Below are 22749 nucleotides of genomic sequence, written 5' to 3' on the forward strand. Positions count from 1 at the left end.
TGGGCAGTAGCTGACAGTCAACAAAATGTACGGGGAAATGAAGGACAAGCTGCGTATCTGCTTTCTAGGCATGGTATCTTGTATGCTGCATGGCAGACTGCTGGACATCCATTCATCGTTAGCCAAGCTTGCATTGCAACCTCCCGTGCTAGAAATTTCAAAGCATGCATATTTTGTCATAAACCACATAGCGATATACTTCTAACTAAAACTTATCTATTTCATAAGTTTTCTCGGTGTAACTGTCCACTGGTTGGGCAAAGACTGCACGAGAAAGTCTGCCATACTGGGCACCATACATACGTCCTTGCACATGCACTTCATGGTGTATTGATGGACTTTGAAATTCTGAAAAATGTTAATGTGGCCATCGCAGGTGCTCCAAACTTGAACCTCAAGTTATTCAGGTTAAACATGACCCTACTTGCTGTGCTGTTGATTTTATTATCTCAGTCAAACCATAGTGCTCATTTTATCACCTGCAGGGTATTCAATCCACAACAATTAACAGAAGATGACGAAGGCATAAAAATGGTTAATGTCGGGAGATTCTTCAAGTGGTTTCTGACTCTGATACCCTTCCCAACCCATATGAACCACAGCTTCCAAAACATGAGCACTATGGGTGCACAGGCTCAACCTTATTGCTATGAACAAGCCCGCAAGATGTGCAGTGCATTTACACACGTTATGAACTCCTGCAAAGCACTATGGAGCAAACAGCAGCACTCATCGATTGCATCATAGGTTTTTAGCAGCTCTTGAGGCGCTTTCTAATTTTGCCCCGTGCAGTGAGGTGGAACTCCGTGCTCAAGGCCCTGGACCTGATCAAGGAAGAGAGAACAACATGCATTAACAAGGTCCTTGACGTGCTGAACATTTCCAAAGTCCTTGGAAATTACCTTTTATTTCAGGAAGAGTTCAAATCGGTATGTTGACTTTTATTTTCTGCTGCAATTAAGTAAATACTTAATGCATTGAAATTTGCGTACAAGCTTTATATAAAGAGCATTGAGCAAGGGGGTCTTACACGGATATATTGAATATAAAAGACAACATCACGGTCTTCTTAATAAAGACATGAGACAATATATTGGTCAAATGTTTAGGGGAATCCCCCAAGGTGGAGTAGATTTGTAATAAGGGAGTAATTACTCATTGGCATCCACCCAAGCGCAGCCATACGGCTACAAAGGAAAGCTATACAGCTTTCTCAGAAACTTCGTAGTTAAAGAAAAATTCGTCCTGGTCCGGGGTTCGAACCCGGAACCACCGCCACACCGGAGCAGTCGCTCTACCAATTGAGCCAACCGGGACGGCAAGCTTATGGTAGGGCGAGAGCGAATTGATCAGTAACTCGAAGTGGGAAGAGTGTTGGTCAAATGTTTAGGGGAATCCCCTTTGGGGGGATTCCCCTAAACATTTGACCAACACTCTTCCCACTTCGAGTTACTGATCAATTCGCTCTCGCCCTACCATAAGCTTGCCGTCCCGGTTGGCTCAATTGGTAGAGCGACTGCTCCGGTGTGGCGGTGGTTCCGGGTTCGAACCCCGGACCAGGACGAATTTTTCTTTAACTACGAAGTTTCTGAGAAAGCTGTATAGCTTTCCTTTGTAGCCGTTTGGCTGCGCTTGGGTGGATGCCAATGAGTAATTACTCCTTGGGGGATTCCCCTAAACATTTGACCAACACTCTTCCCACTTCGAGTTACTGATCAATTCGCTCTCGCCCTACCATAAGCTTGCCGTCCCGGTTGGCTCAATTGGTAGAGCGACTGCTCCGGTGTGGCGGTGGTTCCGGGTTCGAACCCCGGACCAGGACGAATTTTTCTTTAACTACGAAGTTTCTGAGAAAGCTGTATAGCTTTCCTTTGTAGCCGTTGGCTGCGCTTGGGTGGATGCCAATGAGTAATTACTCCCTTATTAGACAATATATTACGCCATCTTGTAATGCTATGCTTCAATCCCCCTCTCGCAGATTCTATGGCCAGTAGCACCGTCCCTGGATGTCTTAGCAGGGAGAAAAATATATGTTCGTGGGGGCACTTCTGCCGATGCTACGATCTCTTCGACGGTCCCTGCACTGTCCCCAGGAACTGCAGTATTTCCAACCACTTCTTGAGACTCTGAATTGCATTGTCATGTAGAGGTGAGTTGTCATAGTTGTTTTCTTTGTGGTACGTTTCGCACGTTTCGAAGGCAGGGGTCTTACTAGCGCATTGGGTGGATGCCAGTGTGCAGCTGTGAGCATAGAGTTAGGATATGGTAACTGTGCGGTAACAGCTAGAATTAGCATGTCAGAAGTATAGTGTGTGCCCAGCTTATACGAGTTTCTTCTCCATGCAGTGATGATTAGCTTCTTTGTACGGTTACTCTAAATTTCGTGTATGGGTCATTCCACGCCAACTGTTCCAGACTTTGCGCTCGACCATCTTCGATTTCTTTTTAAAAAATCATGGCGTATTGCGTTACTATGACAGACATTATCCTAGCTTATTTTTGGCAAAAAAATTTTTCTTGCCATGGCCGCCATCTTAAGTTTGCAAGCGGTAGCAAAGGCTAATCACACAACAAAAATTTGTATGAAATAAAGTTTTTCAAGCATCATTATGAAATTTTTTTTTTGTACAAATGAAACAGATCGTGCTTTCATATGCAGTAAACTGAACTGAATTTGTTTCATAATTGTTTGAATACAAACAATGGAAGAAAGTACACAAAGATGAAATTTTGAGATTTTTTCGCAAATTTCGTGTTGCAACAGTAGTCGTTTCAACTACTTGTTCAAGTTGCCATGAAGGTAAAGAAGCCTATAAAATTATGTCAGAGATCATAAAATGCAAGGTGTGCAGTCAGAAATATTCTAAATTCGAGGAAATTTGCTTACTGAGTCATGTTCAGCCGTGAATTTCATAGGTGTTCCTAGTAAAAATATGAAAGACAGTAAGTTGCACAGTACCATTCAATGGCATTTATTTTTCAAAGTTTAATCGGAGTGATTTTTGTTTCAAGCGAGGAAATAATTTTGCCAGTTGAGTCCTTGCATTCAACAAGGGTGTTGCTCCATAATTGCTCTTCACTGCAGTGCACGCTGGAGCCAACGTCAACGAGATACATGAGCAACAGTGCACAGTGCTCCAAGTGGACACTGCTTATATTTCGCTGTTGAATGTTCCGCTGGCGGGTTCTATCACATTTCGTCACTTTAAACTCTTGGGTCTCTGAGTATGACGCAAGTTCCGCGGGCACCATTGACAAAGATAAGGGCTTGATGCGGTGAAATCCGCATGTTCACCTAATTTTAAGTGCATGTATTCTTTCAAATGAATTGTTAGACATTAGAATACGTGGTTCACCATGTGGTATTCATCTACATCCGGCTGCTAAACAATTTATAATTGAATTTCTTCTTGATGCTGGTTCGGTTTCATTGGCTGAACAATAGCTGTGACATGTTGGGATGTTCAGGTCATGTGATGCATGAGAAAACTATATAATGGCTGATACATAGTTTTAATTCACTATACTTAGGCCAGCCTGCTTTAAAAGCTGGAATCGCAATAAATGATGTATCAGGGATTATATTGCAATTTTTTTCATGCATTACCTAAGCATTCCCAGTGCGTCACAGCCATTGTTCAGTTGATTAAACATAAACAGCATTAAGAAGAAATTAAATTTTGAGTTATTTTGTGTTTTTAGGTGAACACCTTATGGTGAACAATGTATTCTAATGCTTACTGCATCATTTAAAAGAAAATATGCGTCTAAAATGAGATATATGTGGTCCTTTAATTTTTGTTTAAAACAGCATAATCCAACACTTTACTGTTGCTGTAAGATTGTCAGGTAATACAGGTCTTTCAGGGAAATCTTGAAAAAAAATCAGTGATGTTTTCTTCTTTTTTAATGTGAATCAAATTTGTTCATTTTTCACAATTTTTTAATTCTAGCAGACTTCAACACGCAGCTATAAAAACATACTTTCCCATCTAGAAGTACACATTTTCCTTGATGGTAGTAGACAGGACTGATGAATACTTAGGAAAAATTTCAGCCTCAAGTATTAACTACTTCTTGTCCTTAAAACTGCCCTTCTTGGGATGCATAACTTTTTAAACAATGTTTGCGATTTTTTTGCAGCTACATACAGAAAAATTTGTGCACAGTTACTGATAAAAGCTTCAGGTTCCACAAAATTTTATTGTTTGTTCTGCAGGGATTGAAACTTGTGATTTTGTGAATTCACAAAGATAACATTTTCCACTTTTTGTGATACACAGTCTTTTGCAAAGAAAACTATGGCATTTCTCTCAAAACCAAGGTACATTCCTTCGTGTCGACACATTTGTCCATCACATATAAAAATTTAATTGAAAACAAAACAAAAACTGATTATGGGACCTAGATTACTGTCCTTAACCAAACACACGCTTAAATCCTTTCCTCTTCACGGGTACCAAAGGTGCTATTCATAATTAAAGTGTGCCTGCTAAATGCACTTCCTCTCTGCTTCCACTACTTGCCTACCTTTATTAAACTTGTTCCTGAATTCATGCGCATCTGCGTGTTCGGCACAGAAAAATTCATGTTAAAAGGCTGCTGTCATTGCAAGTGAAAAACTGCCTTATGACTTCTCGGTTAGCTCCATTGCTGTTTAGCACGTCAGCAGCCAGCAGGATATTGAGTGTAGTAGTCTGGAAACTTCCACATCTTTGGGATGGTCCCTCTTGCGTCCTCAGGTCAATGAACTGCCGCAACACTCGGTGAATACTACATGTTTTGTTGTTCATCTGTTGTTCTATTGTCATTATTGGTCAGCGAGGCTTTGTGTTTCACGAGTGAACTGCTGTCTGCTACTACTTTTGCATGTTCACTGGTGTATGCCGACTGTTTCTCATTCTCTGACTTGCGACCAGCAATACACCTGCACTCCCAGTGTGGTGTCTGTGTGTGCCCAGGTTGCCTGCCTACCGGGAATAGTCAGGGAATTTGGGTAATCTCGAAAGGGGATACCAGCCCCAATCCCTTCCAGTCGGGGAAATTGATGCAGCCCCAGCTAGCCTCGCATAGCCCCAAGCTGGTGCTGGTCATAATGCAATGTCACACGAGGCTACTCGTCCTCTCATTTTTTAGTCATTGTAATCTGCCCCCCACCCCCCCACCTCACCCACTACCCCACACCACCACTTTTAATGCTCTGTCTGATTCGTGCCGAACCGGGACTCTTCTCCTTGCCATACTTGCTCCCCGGAATCAACTGTTCCTGGCACCTTGGCTCACGACGGTTGTTTTTGAAAGCCCCGCGGTGTGCAGTGCAGTACGCAGTTCCCATCTATCCCTCCATGTCCCAAAAATAGATTGTTCCTGTGCATTCAATGCACCATGGTGAATGATTCGCTTTAGTAGCCTAGGAAGGGAGCCTCGTAGTTCAAATGGGGGTTGCGAAAGCAATGCCCTTGGAAGGTAGGGCATTCGACACTACTCCGTGCAATGCTGTGGAAGCTACAATCGGGAGCCATCAGTTCTCAGTCACGGGCTTTACAAGCCCGTGAGGAGACAGCACTTTCAGATATTGGTGGCATGGGCTTGTAGCTTCCACAGAGCTGCACGGAACCAGTGAGACGTCAGTGGCAGTCAAGAGAAATAAAGCGCTTCAGGCTGGAGGCAGTTAAAGCCCCTTTAGAGGCAGTTCATTGAAGCAGCTGGTCTTGCCATTTTTGTTTTTGGGAGTGTTGCTCTACCGATCTGCGTGGTTAATATGTGTAACCATCTGTCTCTTTGGTGTCGATTGCAAATCTCGCGATGGGTATGATTTACTAAAACTGATGCAGTAAATCCTCACTAACTCAAAGTCGGCAGAACTGCAAAAAAAAAATATCCGAGATTAACGAAATTTCCAGATAAGTACCAAAGTTTCGGGTGTAAAATAGAGAATTTGGTGAATTGTAATGGGTTCATATTTGAGCAACGCAGAAAGGCAAGGAAAAAGGCTGTGAAAGCCTTTTTCCTATTTTTTTTTGCTGCGTCAGCACGACACATACAGCCACAGTACAGGCACTTCATGACGTCTACATTGTCCCCTTGATGCCAGCGAGGGCCGGTAAGCCATTTACGGATGATTTTTGGCGTGTAGACGGCATAGGCGATGACCTTATTATTGAAGATCTGCTCATGCCGTGTGAGAGCAGCTGAGGTAGTAAGGTAACCCGGTGGTGCAATGGCCGTAAGTCATGCACGGCTCCTCTGTTTGGCATGCTCTAGTCTACACGTTAGGACAGCCAAGTTGTTGGACATATAAGCAGGGTCGTCGGTAACAGTGGGGTATTCCAGCGGAGAAAGGAACGAGATACTGTCCCGAGCCGCGTTGTGAGCGGACTAGTTCCCGTTGTCATCGCCCGTGTGTCCAGGGGTCCACGCGAGGTGGTTGCGCACGTTGCATGTTGAGAGGGTTCTGATTATAGAAACAATCTGCTGTGCAATTAGGTGGGTCAAGAATGGTTTGTGGAGCTTGCGTACAGCTTCATGTGAATCAGAGAGTATTCGGATTTTGAGCGACATGTCAATTTGTAGCAGTTGATTGCCGACCTAGTTTGGCATTGTTCAGAGTTCCATAAGGGACGTGACGACCTCGTCGCCAAGCATGGTTTTCCCACCGATGTTGAGGAATTTCGTGCATTGACCAGAGCCAGAGCGAATGGCATCTGGGAAGATGTTGGCAAATATGCTAAGATAAGTGGCCTCTACAAAGCAGAGTAAAACTTGGCTATACCACCCATGACATCCTTTCATGTATCAATAGACCTCTACTTTTCCCTTCCTTAACAACCCAAATCCCCAACAAACAGCCTTCATTCAGCGAAAATTGTGTCTGCGTGGCCACTGAGCGAAGCTTCTGTTGCCTGCACCGCGCCGAGCACAAGAACCGCCCCCTGAGAGAGCCCAGAGGGGAAACCTGCATCGGAGGAGGTGGAGAGGCAGGAGTGCCCTCTATTGAGCAGAGAGACGGAAAGCGGCACCAAAATCGAGTACGCATTAGCGGACCATGTTAGCGAACGCGCTTCATCATTTGATCCAGGGCGGCGTGCCAAAGCGAAATGTGTAAAGTACAACAAATTTAAAAGCATGAAAAAATCAATGGCGAGCCATAAAAGCCAACCAAAGTAAAGCGAAATTAATTGGCTCAGCTGTCAGGCAATTGGGCTCGTGCGGCAAAAGGGAAAAGCACTTCATCGCATCACACCATCTGGGCGTCTCAGTTTTTTTCACTGTTCTTTTCAGCGATTTCGCCATCTCTTTTCTATCCTTAGCCATCATCTTTCTGCGCTACTTTACTGCATGAACTGAAGACTTAATTATAACAAAATGAAACCCATGTAATGGAAGGGCACCCGGTCAGGCTGATAATGCGATGGGGGCAGCAGCCGCCATTCTTTCCGCTTCGGCACCTCTACCCATAGAGATATAATAGGCCAGATTTCGAGATATCCGAATTTTGTCGCATGAACCTCTGGCGATAAGCATTAACAAACATGCAGCACCTATTGAAGTTTACTAGGTGCATTAAAAACTTCCGATTCGCCCGATATTTCGAGATGAGCGAGTTCGAGTTAACTATATGCCTGTTTATTGTAATGGCAGCATCAAGGTGTAGATTTCGTAGTGATTCGACAAATGGAAAGATCCGAAACTGCGAATTTGCAACTTCGATTAGGGTTGTTTCAAGTGGCGCACACTTGGTCTAACATGCGAAGACAAGGTGCAAAAAATCTTGCGGAGAGCAAAGCTCATCGAATTTCTGCGGTCTTTATGCATTAGTGTGGCAGTATTCCGAGATCGCTGGGAAAAAAAAAAACCCTGAGGGCTATCTTAACATGTGTAAGGCACGGCACTCCAGCCCCAGACCATAAGCAATTGGCAGCTGGAAAAATTATATCAAGCATCCGGTAAATGCACACAAGTTGAGCACGCGTAGCGGCAGAGGTGGGGCCACTACGCTTACGTAGCCAACATCTGGTAATCTGATATATGTCTCCGTTATACATCTCCACTATGCTCAATTTCTACATTAAATGCTTTTAGCATACTGTAGATGTACTAGCGTAGGCGTATACCTGTTTACCGGCTGCCGGCTGCGCACGCACAATGGCCTCGCCTTGCCTCAACCATGCCATTGTGCGTACACAGGAGGGTTCTGGTAAACTGGTATATGTCTCCGCTAATATGCCTTTGGCATTCTAAAAGCCTCTCATGTACCTATAAAAAGCCTGGCCCGTACAGTACACAAGCACTGAAATCCAACCAACTGCTTGAAACATGACCTTGCAGTGGGAGGGCATGTTGGTAAAGGGGTTATTTAAGACCTCGGCTTCGGGTACTGGCTTCTAAAGGCCTTTCATAAAAGCAACTGCCAAACCCTACAAAGTGTGGGCACTCATGAGTGAAGACAGCAGCATATGCAAGAGTGCCATGCTTGGGCCATTTGTCTGTCAGTTACGGACATTTCTAGTTTGTCTAGTTGTCTCATTCACGAAACAAACATTTAGGTGACGTTCTGACAAACACATGATATCTCTGCTAGAGCAGGTAAGTGCAATCGGGGACAACCAATGCAATGCACATCGGTAGAAGCAGCTATATATGCAAAATAGCGGGCTAAGCAAGCGTGTTTTATATCAGGTCGCGTAATATTCATGCAGCGCACACTATAATATTCAAAAAATGGCAGTGGCTTAGCTCAGCTAGGCCAGGATATACTTAGCAAAAGCAGTTTCGTCTAATGACATTTTGGTAGCGACGTCGCATTTCGGCTGGCAAAGCGAGCAGAGGCGAGCGCAGCAACGAGGCAAGCGGTGCGATGTCATACCAAATGGTGGCGGCAGCTCCGCGGCAAGGCGCACGGTGTGATGTCATGCCAGATGGCGCAGGCAACAACTCAAGGTCGGTCTCTCTGCCTTCTCGGAGCACCGCCACAGCGAAATCACAAGTTTGTGGCTTTCGCCACAAAAGTGAAATTAAATGATGCAAGCAAATGCGCTTTTTGATTCAGGCATGACCCGCTGGAACGCGATATGTTACGATTCAGTGTTGGAATGCGGCTGTACTTAAGCAACCATGCTGCTGGCATTACCCTGCGAGCCGTCTTGTGACAGAGGTTAGCTTCTTGGACCCGAGCTGCTGCACTGAAATAAGCTATGCCTAGCAAGATAGTTTTAGAGTACTTCTATTGATTGCATGCCGTGTGGGCCTTTGAGAGCTCGGCCAGTCATGATTCCGGCAATAAAGCAAACTGAGTGCTCATTTGTTCATCTAAAAATATGTGACCACATGAGTATCCCTGGCAAATCAATCAAGCGCATGCCGCAGGTCCTGCCAGCACTTGACATCTGTCACTTCGCCCTTTGTACGGCTTCAAAACCCATTTTTCGCCACCTTTCGCTATTTGGAAAGTGGAAATACCTATATGCTGCTGTTCTTCTTTAATCAGTTAGTGCATTCCATGTAGCAAGAATTCGACTGCATTGAGAAAGACACTGTAGATTGTTACGTAACCACTGCACCATGCCACTAGCAGTGCAATATTTTGCCAAGCTAAGCCCTTCGCCCCTCCTCCGGTATGTCATCCGTCACGTAGGTCGGGTGTGGTCTATCACTCTGCTTACAATCGGCTGAAGCCGGATACCGAATTGCTGTGTACCAGGCACATATTCAAGGCCCTCCCCCACCTAAAATCCAGCTCTCCTGCCCCTTCCCCCAATCTTTCTAGTTGAGCATGCACCGTGAAGTGCCCCTCTCCCCCAATATACTAAAAATAAAATTGCCTTGGGCCCCTCCCAAGAAAACTTTCTGGCTACATGCCTGCCATGTACCCTTCTTGTCCGTCGGTAACAGAGTTTCACAGAGTGTGTCTTGTGCAGTCTAGGGCTGCTCCCGTCTGTGACTGAAATTACAGCACCACTCAGGGTCTGTGTGGTAATACGGTGGCAAGCCAAAAACCAGTCTCTGACAGTGGCAGTCACCCGTATGGGGGACGTTTACCAGGGCTCTACATTAGATACACTAAGGAAGGTGAAGTCAGGAACCGCTAGTAGTCGAAGCTGCTTCGAAGTTGCTAGCCTGAGCACAATGAACAAAACCACTCTGGATGCAGGACTATAGAAGTAGCAGCCGACGTGTGTCTGGGGGCGCCAATGCGAAACAATGAAGACGGAGGCGGCAAGTGCGGCTGTGTGGGCAGTGTTATTGAGGCGCTGCATTCAGTCGCAAGAAGTGTAATCGGGGTCAAGTGAGTGCATGCTACTCAGTGTCATTCGCGCAGGTTTTGCTGTTCTTTGCGTTAGAGCCACACCAAATTGCCCGAGCAAGAGCCACACTAAATTTCTCGCTCGCTCGGGCAGCTGGTCTGCTGCACCTTGTCGCCATACTTGTGCCTCAGTGGACGCGCTCTCGGTCGCCTCCTGAAGGGGTTTTCCATCGCACAGCAACACAGTGGTTTTGCAGCCTCGTTCCTCGAAATTCCGATAAAGACTCCCTGCTCTTGTAAGTGCCTCATTCACTTGTTATGACAAGGGCCACTGTTGGCTTCTGTATGGTGCCTGGACGCTCCTACGGTCACCAACAGCGAGATAACAACCGTTATTCACTCGGAAGACGCTACATCGATGCACAGAGATTGCGTGGACCTCTGGCATTGACGTAAGGCTCGAAAATTTTGACCTGAAACAAGATTTGTGTACCATGCAGCAGTATTGGACTTTTAGCCTTGCGGAATAAAATTGCTGGGTAGCAACACTGATCCTCTGTCCCGAAATAGTGAAGCTGTCTTAAACTTTGTATTTAGGCATTGAGGCACTCTGCAGTTAACAGCAAGGGGCTTTATTTAACCGCTTTCCAGCGTGCCACATAATTGGTGAAGCTGCTCTTATGACACATCGGTGCTCGAGTACGCACCCGAAGCAGGCATATCAGTTAGTGGCGTGTGTTAAGCAAGAATGTGTGCGACGAGCCGGCTTCACGGTCAAGATTGGTTTCTTCCTTTGCCGCGAATCAGGCGTTCTTAACTGCTGGTTTTGTCTGTTTTCCAAAACATTACCAGGAATTCGGGACAGCGGCCAGCCAGTGCCGCTAAGCCTAGTGGCCTTTAGTACATCAGGGGGACGTGATTCAGTCATTTTCTTTCTTTCTTACATCACGGATGATGTCACCACGCTGTTTATTAATGTTCAAGGCCATGCGCTGCATGGTGGCAACCAAGGGAACTAGAAGCGCTTGTCCCGAATTCTTGGTAATGAGCCTAGTATAGAAAGCGAAATGGGCGAAACATGCTGCTCCATCATATGCTATTCCACTATGGCACCTCTTTCTTCCTTTCTTCTCTCACTCCCTCCCTCCTTTATCCCTTCCCTTGCAGTGTGGTTCAGGTGTCCACTGTGAAACAGATACTGTGTCATTTCCTTTCCTCAAAAACAAATTTTTCATCCGCCGTAGGGCACCACTGCCAAAAAACGGCAACTCATGTTTCAGCGGCGGTAGAGGGGGGGGGCTTAATAGTATAATTTTATTTTGACTTACTTTTGCATTCCGGAATTTTTGTGTCACTTTCTCTCTCTATTCAAAGGGACACTTATTTTTTAATTTATCATCATTTAGGAAGCTGTAGATGGTTGCAAATAACACTGCTGAATCACAGCATTTACTCATATGTCATGGTATAGCGTGTGGGGTAAGGCCCAGCATACGACACTTTGCTGCTGATTGCATAATTAACTGAAAGGTAACCCCACCGACACACTTATCCTATACAAGCCAGCTTCGCGTTACTAAACAGGTGAAGCCTGTTGTAAATAGAAGTGAGCTTAACCAAGGTACATGTTATGATATTTTCCGCACTTCAGTGCTGACATTTCATGTTTTTGTAACTTCTACTACAGGGCTAGGCAACTGTCTGCTAACTCAAATAATCAAAACCCGAATCTCCAATACGTATGTGTTAGGTGGCGCGCATGAAGAGTTTCGGCTGTTACAGAGTCGACTTTATTGACTTGAAAAAATACAACCCTGCCTTATGTATTGACAGCAAGAAATAATTGGGCCCTTGTAGTTGAGCGTAGAGTTTTCCGTACGCTTCGTTGTACTGCACTATAGTTTTCATCCCTAATAGGATTTTTATTATTTTTTTTCAGGCCACGAGGAGCTCTAGGAGGCGGATGATCAGGAGCCGGAGGCATTTCGCATCTGTGTTGGAGTCCTATTTGAGCACAGCTGGACCCGGAAGAACCTTCCACTTCGACCTTCCTTTTGGAACTGTCATGCCTGTGGGCTCACGGAGTAGTCTCCCGAAGACCAGCAACAGCATAGAAGGATGGGACAGCAGCCTTCAGTCTCATCACAACACTCAAACATGAGCAGGCCCCCAAAGGGCTGCGTATGCGAATACTGCCAGGCACCATCTAGGCGTCCTGGGAACCTACTTGCTGTTCAGGTTTGATCTGCATACGAGCTGTGGCATGCCTTGTGCCAGTTGTTGAGCGGGGCTAGGCACCACAGCCATGATAATGTGGGCAGTCAGTATTGACATACTGCTAGTTCTTTATGCTTGTTCTGATTGTGGTTTCCCACCTGAGTTTCTCTGGTCCAGCTGGGCGCTTGCTAACACTATGGTTGCAACTGAGAGAAAAAGTTGGTGGAGAAGAATAACAGTGTGAGTCTGGCATGCGTCAGAGTCCACGGTGTTACTTTGGCGCATAGAAATGCATCAACAAATCCCATAGCCTACACTGCGCATGATAAGGAATTAGCACATGCCAGCCTCTAGTACATGGGAAGGGAGGGCGACACGAGGCACTATAGTCACGCATGCGAAACCGGCGACTAGATTACCAGGTTCTCATTACTGTAGCAGAGTGAAAGTCCATAGACAAGAGCCATCCACAAAGCATGCTATCACGCATGTGACTTAGCTCCCAGGGGCAGATTTATGGGTCACTTTTAGAGGGGGCGGTACTATTTGCGCCATGCATTACTTGGACTTCTTTTCGTCGACAGACAGGGAAAATTTCTCGCCAGTGGCAGAAAGAGAAGGCGAACCCCCCCCCCCCCCCCCCCCCCCGCCAAAGCTAAGAAAAGGGAATGGTCAAGGCTGCTATACTGTACTAGAGTGCCTATACTAGCTATAAGCACCGCGTGCGGCGATTTTGCTGCTCCGGCCGTCGATCACTTTTGCTATTTCTCTTGTTTAGGCGCTTGCTGTTATTTCATGAATGCATTGTGAAGTGCCGCTTGTCTGTAGCATGAGGCAGTAAACTTTATTGCTTAATTATTTAGTTTGTGAGATACACTAAATTTTTTCATTCTTTTAAACACGACGATTATCGGAATCTTATAGAACATCACAAATAACCCTCGCGGTGCGAATTTGTCATTGCCAAAGCAACAAAGCTTGAACAGCACGTAAAATGCAAAGTGCCCATGGCACTAACACCTTTCTTGCATCGATTGCACGCCTAGTGGCTATCGCCAAGTTGCATTTGAAAAGGCATTTTGTGCCCTTGGTTCACAGCATGGGGAAAGTTGCCATAAGTACTGATAAGTTTTGAAAGCCTAGAACATTCTATTTGAAGCGTTTCACACATTTCCTGCGATTCGGTGATAAGAGCTTAATGGCTTCCAACTGAACAATCGTTCTTGCTTTTGGCAGCCACAAACAAAATCGTTTCAGTTTAATTGTGGCCTCATAAGCCTGTGAATTACTCAATCCTTTGTTGTCTCTTTTGAAGCACCCACTTCGCAAAGTGCGGAATATTTATTTGAACTGCTGGGATCCGACCTGCACAATCTTGCTTCTCGTGTGTAACAATTCTGTAATACTAAAATTGCAGTACAGGTGCTGTACACAGGCAGACATTCTCTACGCCACCAAGGGGCGAAAGTAAAGCCTTGCAGAGCACGTAGAGCGCCCATAATGGTGCATGCCATCTGGAACAGGCACTGGACCAAATGATGCTAAGCATTATCCATGTAATGAACAGGTGTGTAAATTTGAATCCCTTGCAGTACCTGGAGCGCAGGTGCAAAATTTCGTGCTCCAGAAGTTTAACTTCAGCAGTGCACAACTCTCTGAGTATGGACAGCAGTGGCGTTGCTGTTCCCTGTCGTCGTACCGCTGGCTGGCTACGAGACTTCTATCAGATGAAATGGTCTGTACAAAATGTGACCACCTTCAAAATTTCCAATACGAACATGCAATGCTATAGGGACTATGACAGTTAATGGATTTTAGATAATTAGGAGAATGACGATGACAGTTCAGATTTGATGATGACAGTTGCCCTCTCACTTTCCATCCACACGGTTGCACAGCATGCTTGCAGAAACAACAGATACGTATACAGTCCAGGACAAAGGTCTGTGGACCATGTGTTCCTCAGACAAAGCCGATAGCTATATTATTAGCCGGCGGCTAGAGACCACACTTAAGGAGATCAAAGAACAAAATTTTGACTTTCATCTCCACATGTGTGGTCTCCAGCCGCTGCCTAATGGCACAGCTATCGGCTTCGTTTCAGGAACACATGGTCCACAGACTTTTGTCCCCGACTGTACATAAAAAAAAATGAAGACGTGGGAAATGAGCTTTATTTGGTACAATAGCACTCTGGGGATCGGCGCTTAGGTTTCATTTGAGACGAGTGCACCTGGAAGTTCCCACTAAAGTTACAAACACCCTGCGCATATATTTGTCTCGGATTCGGTGGTCACAGGTGCTGGTAGGTCTGCCGGTGATCTTATTAAAACTACTGCAGGGATAGTATGTTGCCTGTAGGCAGCATCTGGGAAACGAACACCTGGGAGTGGCATAGAAAGCACTGGCATTGTGCGTTTTCTGCGTGACAGCCGGCACCATTGCTCCTGCTCCTACAAGGGTGTGCATGCTGAGCGCTCGATGAACAGCACCTTCTTGTGAGCAGGCGTGAAAATGGGTGACATATTTCTTAGATTGTTTGCATTAGCCCGGTGAGTCCACATCTGAACGCTGGAGATTGGAGTAACGAAAGCAGTCTGAAAGCTTCTTGACAGCGATCTTCTATCGGTGCACTAATGAGCCAATAATCTTCGTAGATGAATCCATTATGACCTGTAGTACTGAAACTTAACATGTCCTACTACATTTTGCAACTGTCGGCAGAGAAGTCCTGCAGTTTTGCCTTGGACGACACATTAGCAGGCCCCTACTCCATCACTTCTGGGGATGAGTGATATTGCTTCCTTACCAGTAGGCGTTTCTGGACTTCCATCTGGAACCTGTAAAATCCAAGAAGTTGATTGATACACAGAAAAACTCAAAAAAGAAAGATCAGTGGGTCGCACGCACTACATAATTTGGGTAAAAATGTCGCAGAGGCACCAACGAGATGTGAAGACTGTAAAGAAGAAAAAAGAAAACAACAGCAAAGAAATAACCGCGCGTACACGGCTAAGGTCGGCGAACTTGCTCATGAGTCTACTCACTCGGGCTCACTCAGGCTAACGCTCAGATTGTGTTCTGAGTGGTGAGTGAGTCTGAACTCACATTCAGATTATGATCTGAGTGGCGAGTGAGTCTGGGCTCACATTCTGAGTCGTGGGTTCGGGCTGAGGCTAAGATCATGGTCTGTGCTTTCATGACGACGGTGTACGCTTAATTCTTTTTTTCTCGTTGCTGACAGCAGAGGGGAGGAAAAATTTGCTGCCACGACGAAGGACGCTTGAGGGCGAGGTGGCTGATCCCGAGGAAGACGATGTTTTGTCCTTTCCGCTTTTCTAGTTTACGCGGGTGTGGGTGTAGTAATTAGTCGCATGCAAATGTGTGGGAAATTTTGAGAGAGTTCCACCATGTCACTCTGCGGAGGCAGGCCCTTGTCACGCGTCTGTGTAGAGGTTTATTTCCGCAACAAGGTGTTGCGAGGAAAGCCAGGGAAAAAGCTGTACAAACAGCTTGAGAGGTCCTAGCTTGACATGTTGGCTCAGGGGCATGCCACTTAGGTGCTTTGTGAGCCCATGTGTGTCATGAGTCAAAACCAGTGGGTGAGCTGAAATGATTCGCTAGTGAAGTTAGTGAGTCCAAATGAGTCACGAGTCGATAAGAGTGAGTCCAGATGAGTTGAGAGTCGAAATAAGCGGGCTCAGATGGGTCATGCTTCCAACTGAGTCATAAAGCGTACGAGAGGCTGACCCTGAATGAATCGTGAGTCAGAGTGAGTACAAATGAGTTAGTTCGGGCCTGTGTGTATCTCCGTTTGAGTGTGCCCATAGGCTGACCAAACTTTTGTGAGTGAGCCTGAGTGAGCACTCGTGATTTTGCCGAGGTATCTTGCATGTGAGGTTTGTGAAGACGGTGCACATGAATCAGCATGCAAGTTCTGCCATCTTTCTCTGGTTTTTTTAACCAAACACAGCCTCGATCCCAGAGGTGGCGGTCACATTTCGAAGAAAGTGAAATGCTAGAGGCTCGTTCACTGTGCGAGGTCAGTGCACGTCAAAGAACCCCAGGTAGTAAAAATTATTTGGAGCCCTCCACTGCGGCATTTCTCATAGCCTGCATTGCTTTGCGATGTTAAATCCCCATAAGCTGTAAACCGTGAACCAAACAAAAGAAGTTCGCTCTCGGTGTCTCTCTGTGATGTCCCAATTTACTGGCTTGATACGATCAGAAAAAAAAACTTCCACGTGCTCTGGTGTGATCTGGTGCGACTAGTCAGGATACTAGTGATGGCAGTAAGTACAATATGGTGACCTCAGCAAACATGCTCTCTGCTGAACTTCATATCTCTCGTACTCGAACACATCCAAAATTTACACAACAACCAGAGGAGCCTTTAGACAGGCTGCACAAACGGAATTCATGAACATATCTGCATCAATTTCAGTATTTCACGCAACCATGCTTCACAGCACACAACTCGAACTCTGAGCAAAACCTGCCAGAGCATGACCGCATTCCAAACGAACGTACCACCACACCCGACAGGGTGTGGTGGCACGTTCGTTTGGAATGCGGTCATGAGCATGAGGAAAGGAGAAGCGCAAAAGCAGTATCTTGGTGAATACCTGAACCACGCCGTGACAAAAAGAATGAAGGAAATGGTGAAAGGAGAGAAAAAATCGTCATAGTGGATGGTTCCGGACTGATGTCTACCACCTGGGGTTCTTGAACGTGCACTGACACGCTAAGCACATGTACATTTTTTGCATTTTGACAGAGGATGAAGCTGTAGGGTAAGAAATGCTTACCAGTGTCTCTCTAGAAAGAAGCCCAACTTGCGCCCAGACACGAAGGACTTGTTTGCTGGACAGCTGAAGGCTTTTGTCGACCTCTCTTCGCCCTCCTGGAAATTTAGCAAACACACATCTGGTGGTCCTGGCTTTTTCTTCATTATTTCTTGCGCGCTTCCATTTACATGTTTGTATGAGAAGACAGCAAAAATACATCCGCGCTAGGCAAAGCAGTAGGTCATTATACAAAGAAACTTCCATTATTCAACTGTGCATAATAACATGATGCCAGTAGAGAATTTGGCATAGATGCACCGTACACCTCTAACGCCAGCTGCCAAAAGCACATGCGCAAATGGCGGCCGGCTGTAGCGGCTTTGCAAAAAAGCTCCATTGAGGTATTTGAATAGCCACAAGGGATGCCTAGCACGCTGTCAAGCTCGGTGGGAGAAGACAGAAGCGAGAGAACGCGGCGGCATGTCCAACAGCCAAAGGAGCGGGCCAATACCTGAGTGCAGTTGCACTATGAGTTGTACAATGTGCTACAGCTTACCTGCAATGCACTGTCTGCTTGCACTTCCTTTCGATGACGAGGCAGACAATTTTTTTTTAGCGAGGATACACAGTGAAAAAAGTCGTTAGTGTTTGAATTCATGAGGAGAGGGCCTTTAGCTTTCTTTGTTATAACGCGCAGCAAGAATGCAGGCGCTTTTGATAGTTCATTCACGCAGCATGATGTGCAAATTAGGATGTAGGGGGCAAGAGAAAGAAACATATATAGATGCCGCCCAGTTGGCATGGATGGCGGAGACGCCTTATGAGCAGAATCAGAATCTGCACATTATTTTTTACATTTCACACATATGGCAGTAAATATTTCTGTGATCTTAATGCCCATATTTTTGTAGTGTTTCTATGACTATTTTGGATAGGGCTGCTGTCTTATTGTTAATAATCTAACGGAAGTTATTAGTGATATTACAAAAGCTGTCCTGCGTATTGTCTGCTGGTATGTAAAGGGTTTGTCAGAAGTCCCCAGGCCAAAGGGTCTGCATTTTAGCAGAAGAGTCAGGGACTTGGGGCGTCTAAGAAACCACCAAGGTCCTGTGGGGCGAGAAGGAAACTTCACCACGCCCTCCAGATAGTTGGAGCTTCAGGGCATTCGTAAACGCCCCACTACAAGGCTGAAAAGCATGCAGAACCTGTGGTCTGAGGGCCTTTGGCCAGCGCTGTACATTTCAATATCTGTACTCTTGTACAGATTATCGAAGTACTAGCTGTGGTTAGTGCTTAATCGCTTCTAGAATCAAACAGTTATGCAGAGCTATTCGTAATTGACACAAGCCTAGAACTTTGAAGAGAACTCAGCTTTAGGTTGCATTGCATTTGTACAGTACACGTTGTGTGGCAGAAATGGTGGTTCAGTGCGCACAGCGAAAAGAGGTTCATGAGGAAGGAATGACACCAGTGGTTCGCACCTGTGGCCAAGCTGATGACCAGCCCAGCAGCAGTGGTGAATAGGACGCTGAACACGCTCATCCAGTTGGCGCTAATACGGTACAAGGGGAATACGTCCGTCCTGGGAACAGAACATATGCACATACGAGTCTCTTCTCAAACTGGAGTAAGGATTGAAGAACTGCACATAGTAAGGCACGTTTGAGCTCATTGTGTTCGTGACAGGTAAGGTAGTGACTTGCATAAATGTCATACGTGGTCTGTACGGAAACTGATGCCAGTCTTTGACAAAGAAAGTTACACGATACTTCGACCACCACATACGATATGCATACGACAGCTGTTATGTGTCGCCATGCACAGACGCTGTGTAACAGGCTAGGTGAGTGCACCTCGTGCAGATAAAGCATCGAGAATGGTGCTCAGTCGACGATCGCACACAAGAAACGGCTAAAGAAAAACGCCGTTGAAAGCGCAGAGTACTTTCTGTTGGTGTGCTAACCTGCAGGTGGTGACTTGTGCCTCTAATGTCTCGTGAGTGCTGAAGTGCGCCGAGATTGGCTCTCACTGAATGTACTTGGCAGTCAACTTTCCAAACGCAGGGTCTCCGTGCCACAGCATGGGTGGACAATTAATGATGACGGCGGAGTTCTTGACTGAGTGGAGTGGGGCAGTTGCGAGACCATCAAACCATCATGCCAACATCAACAATAATGTACAGTATATACGTCGCCTTGATACCAGTCTGGCTGGAAACGCCCCCATCAGCCGACACAAATGAATGAGTGACTGATGTTGCTGCCTCTTTCAATTCTAAAATTTTTGTTTTTGTTTGCACGCTTCGACATCACGTGTGGTCTTGAGTATTCGTTGCAAAGGTGACATGCACTGAAACACCGTCTACTGCTTAGGCATTCTTTAATGCTGCATTCCTTAAACTAGGCAAACACCACAATAAAGAACTAAATTTGACAGTACCATTGTAACACAAAATGAGTATTTGCATCACATTCCATAAAAATTGTAAGAAAATAGGTTTTGTTGATCTGTACATGCCATTAGAAACATGCCACAGATGTAATTATTTATCCTCTCATCATGCTGTTGCAGAATGGAAATGCATATCTGAAAGAGTTGAAGACAATACTTCATGCATATGCACAAATGTCGAAATGTCAGTAGTCTAAGCACAGGGGAAAACGCCAAGAAGCGAAGCTATTAATGGCTTTTTGGTTGTACAGAAGCGGCACTTCATAGCACATAGTTCAGCTGAAATTCGAAATTCAGTAATTTACAGCATTGCTGAATGACGCATGAAGGGAAGTTTAGCAGAGAAGACTCCTTAAAAACAGCACCTATGCAGGAGTAGTGGCTCAAAATGCAAACTATATCAACAAACAGAGCATTTAAGTGTTGACAGTTAGTGCACTTTTGATCCGTGTTTTACCTATGTTTAACAAATGTATATGTTCCTGTTCTTTTTTTTTGAAGTGTGCAATGCTTTTAGCTGCCATTCTCGCCAAATTAAGGCAAACCTTATCTGAAAGCTTCCGAACTTTTCCACCAGAACAGTTGCAGAACGTTATGACGTGTCAGCAAATTTGTCCACGTTTCAGATTGGTCGAAATGGTCGGGACGTCACTGCGTGCGAATTTTGACGGGTGTCCACCGAAATATGTGAGACAGTTACTGCGCAATTTCCTTTCCTCAAATACAATTTTCGACTGGTGTCCACCGAGATATGCGAGACAGTTACTGCGTAATTTCCTTTCCTCAAATACAATTTTCATTTTCTTTATTACAGCCTCTCTTTCTTCTTTCACTCCACTTCCTCCCTTCCTGTACAGTGCAGTTCAGGTGTCCACTGAGATGACAGAGAATTAAAGCGCCATTTCCTTCCCTCAAAAAGTGTTGCTTTCAAAGGGCAACGTATCGCACCAAACGGATGGTGGTGTTCCGTGGACTCCCTGGCAGTGCTACTACACGCTGTCGCGTTCCACTCCTAAAGGCAAAGATTAAGCGTCATTAACTGGCAGTTAATTAATGCACCAACAGAATGTGAAGTGAACAATCGCGTAGCAGAATGCAGTACTCAGGCTATCACCTTTCACCACTTTAGCCGCTGAAGTTCCTCGTAATTTTTTTTCTTTATTGCATGGAAATCAGTCGTATTGAGCCACCAAATGCTTTACAAACACACATACTATTCCACAGTGCAGGCACACATTCTCATGTCTTCGTACACTGCACTCCACCAGTACATCAAAATTGCGGGAGGTATACACATGCATCAAGAATCGGCACCCATTCAGGCAGCCGGTCCTGTGCTGCATAAACCCCCCGCACCAAGGCGCACTGTTCACTGAACAGAAGCTTAGATGAACGAGGTGGTCCTGCGTGTCGATCCATCATGCGGCGCTTCCACAGACTAAGAAGTCCAATCGGCATTAATGGCCTCTCGCTTGTTGTATTCTAAATAATAGCCACCCACGCTGCATATTGTAAAGCATCGTCTTCCTCTTCTTTCATCTGCTCGTTCTGCGCTTTGTAGCTGCTGTAGTGCTGCCACCGTGGCTGCGCCATTAAGCCGCTGAGTCAAGAGATTGAAAGGCTCCGTTATGTCACCGTCGGCAGCTTTTTTTAGCCGCACACTAAGATGAGAAAAAGGCCAAGGCGGACAAACGCATCGCTGAGGCCGGTGAAAAGTGGGCGAGCGCAATTATGTGCCAAATAGTGAAAGGAACGAGTGACGCTGAGCTGAGCGTGTTGCCCACCACAAAAAGCAGAAGCAACAAAACGCGGTGGCACGTAAAGCGCCAAAAGCAGCGAAGGCAGCCGAACATACTGTCCCGTTAAGAGCAGCGGCTGATGGCAGAGGCTGCTCAAGCCACAAAAGCAGCTGCAGGCAGACTGTGCATGCTTTTTAGCTCGAAGAACAAAAGCAGGCGAAGACAGGGGCCCATTCAGCAGTTACTGACCCTGCCCATACTGTGATGTACACGTATACCACTATGACCTAGCGTAATTGCGCTACACCTCCGCGCAATGCATTTCATGCTTACATCTACTCTCGACGATGATATAGACAAGAAACTTTGTCTTTTTCAGTTCACTTATGTGACGACTTTATGTTGTAGTTCTTTTTGTATACTCGTTATTTATTCCTCTATCCAGTGTAATTTCTTTGCTCAGTACGTGTCACTCCTTTCTATAATGTCCTCAAGGCCATGATAGTACCAGAACGGAACATCAAATTCTAAGAAAATGATTAGACATAGTCTCATCATTAAAAATTAAACCAATAATTGTGAGAAAATGCGTGTAATATTCTGGATTCGCAATTTTTGATAAAAGCTTCGCGAAGCGCCTAAAGGCATCAACAAAGCTACTTTAAAACTCGCAAACAGTTTTTTTCATCAGTATGCATCCTTTCCTTCTTATGTTCTGCAGCCAGTATTTCTATGCAGGCATTTCCCGTGGGGAATCTAGAACAGTGCAAACAGGTTTTCTGCTCTTTTGGAACACTGAAATGTGCAGCAGCAGCATGGCGTGTTGCACGCAAACGAGTAGAGTCATGGAGAAAACTTTGAGGGTTGCGGGCTCGCGGGGAAAAAAAGAAAGTATTCCTATGCGGTCACGCAGATCAGCTGAGTTTTGAAATGCATTGAAGCACAAGGGGACATGTGGGCTCCGTCCTCCGGGTGTATACCAGCTGACTGACTAGCGAGGCATCGCAGACATCTTTTTTTCCGCGAATCTGTATGTGACAAACTTTTGTCTATGACTGTACGAACGGCGCGGCTGTGCGAAATGTCCGAAGCAGGAAGATGGCCGCCGCATCATAATAATAAAAAAAAAAACAAGCAGAACAAGTTTTCACAGCAGTTGATCACGTATGCTTACGCGAAAGGCGAGGTCCCTCGCGCGGCAGAATACTTTTGAGTAGTTGGTGTTCTGAAGTACCCTATGTGCAGAGTATTTGTCCCATAATGTCCCTTGGTGCCTCGGCTTATTTTTTTTCTTAGTTTTCCACTGCAATTA

At 45.6% G+C, this 22749-nt stretch overlaps 1 protein-coding gene across 2 annotated transcripts in view; it reads right to left on the reverse strand.

The window, feature by feature from the left end:
• The window catches only part of LOC149353817 (sodium-coupled monocarboxylate transporter 1-like), an 81534-nt gene that overhangs the window by 24792 nt on the left and 33993 nt on the right, over nucleotides 1-22749 (reverse strand). Inside the window, exons 6-8 of one of the 2 annotated variants that reach the window (XM_089582841.1) lie at nucleotides 18729-18829; nucleotides 17269-17363; nucleotides 15270-15300 (exon numbers count right to left, since the gene is read on the reverse strand). In XM_089582841.1, coding sequence (XP_089438967.1) covers nucleotides 15270-15300; nucleotides 17269-17363; nucleotides 18729-18829 — 227 coding nt within the window. Of the gene's footprint in view, nucleotides 1-14607; nucleotides 15301-17268; nucleotides 17364-18728; nucleotides 18830-22749 lie in introns of those variants that run through there. The other variant, XM_089582842.1, reaches the window with a different exon arrangement.

This window comes from Amblyomma mixtum, chromosome 3, assembly GCF_055824585.1.
Source record: "Amblyomma mixtum isolate Tamu chromosome 3, ASM5582458v1, whole genome shotgun sequence".
Classification (NCBI taxonomy): domain Eukaryota; kingdom Metazoa; phylum Arthropoda; class Arachnida; order Ixodida; family Ixodidae; genus Amblyomma; species Amblyomma mixtum.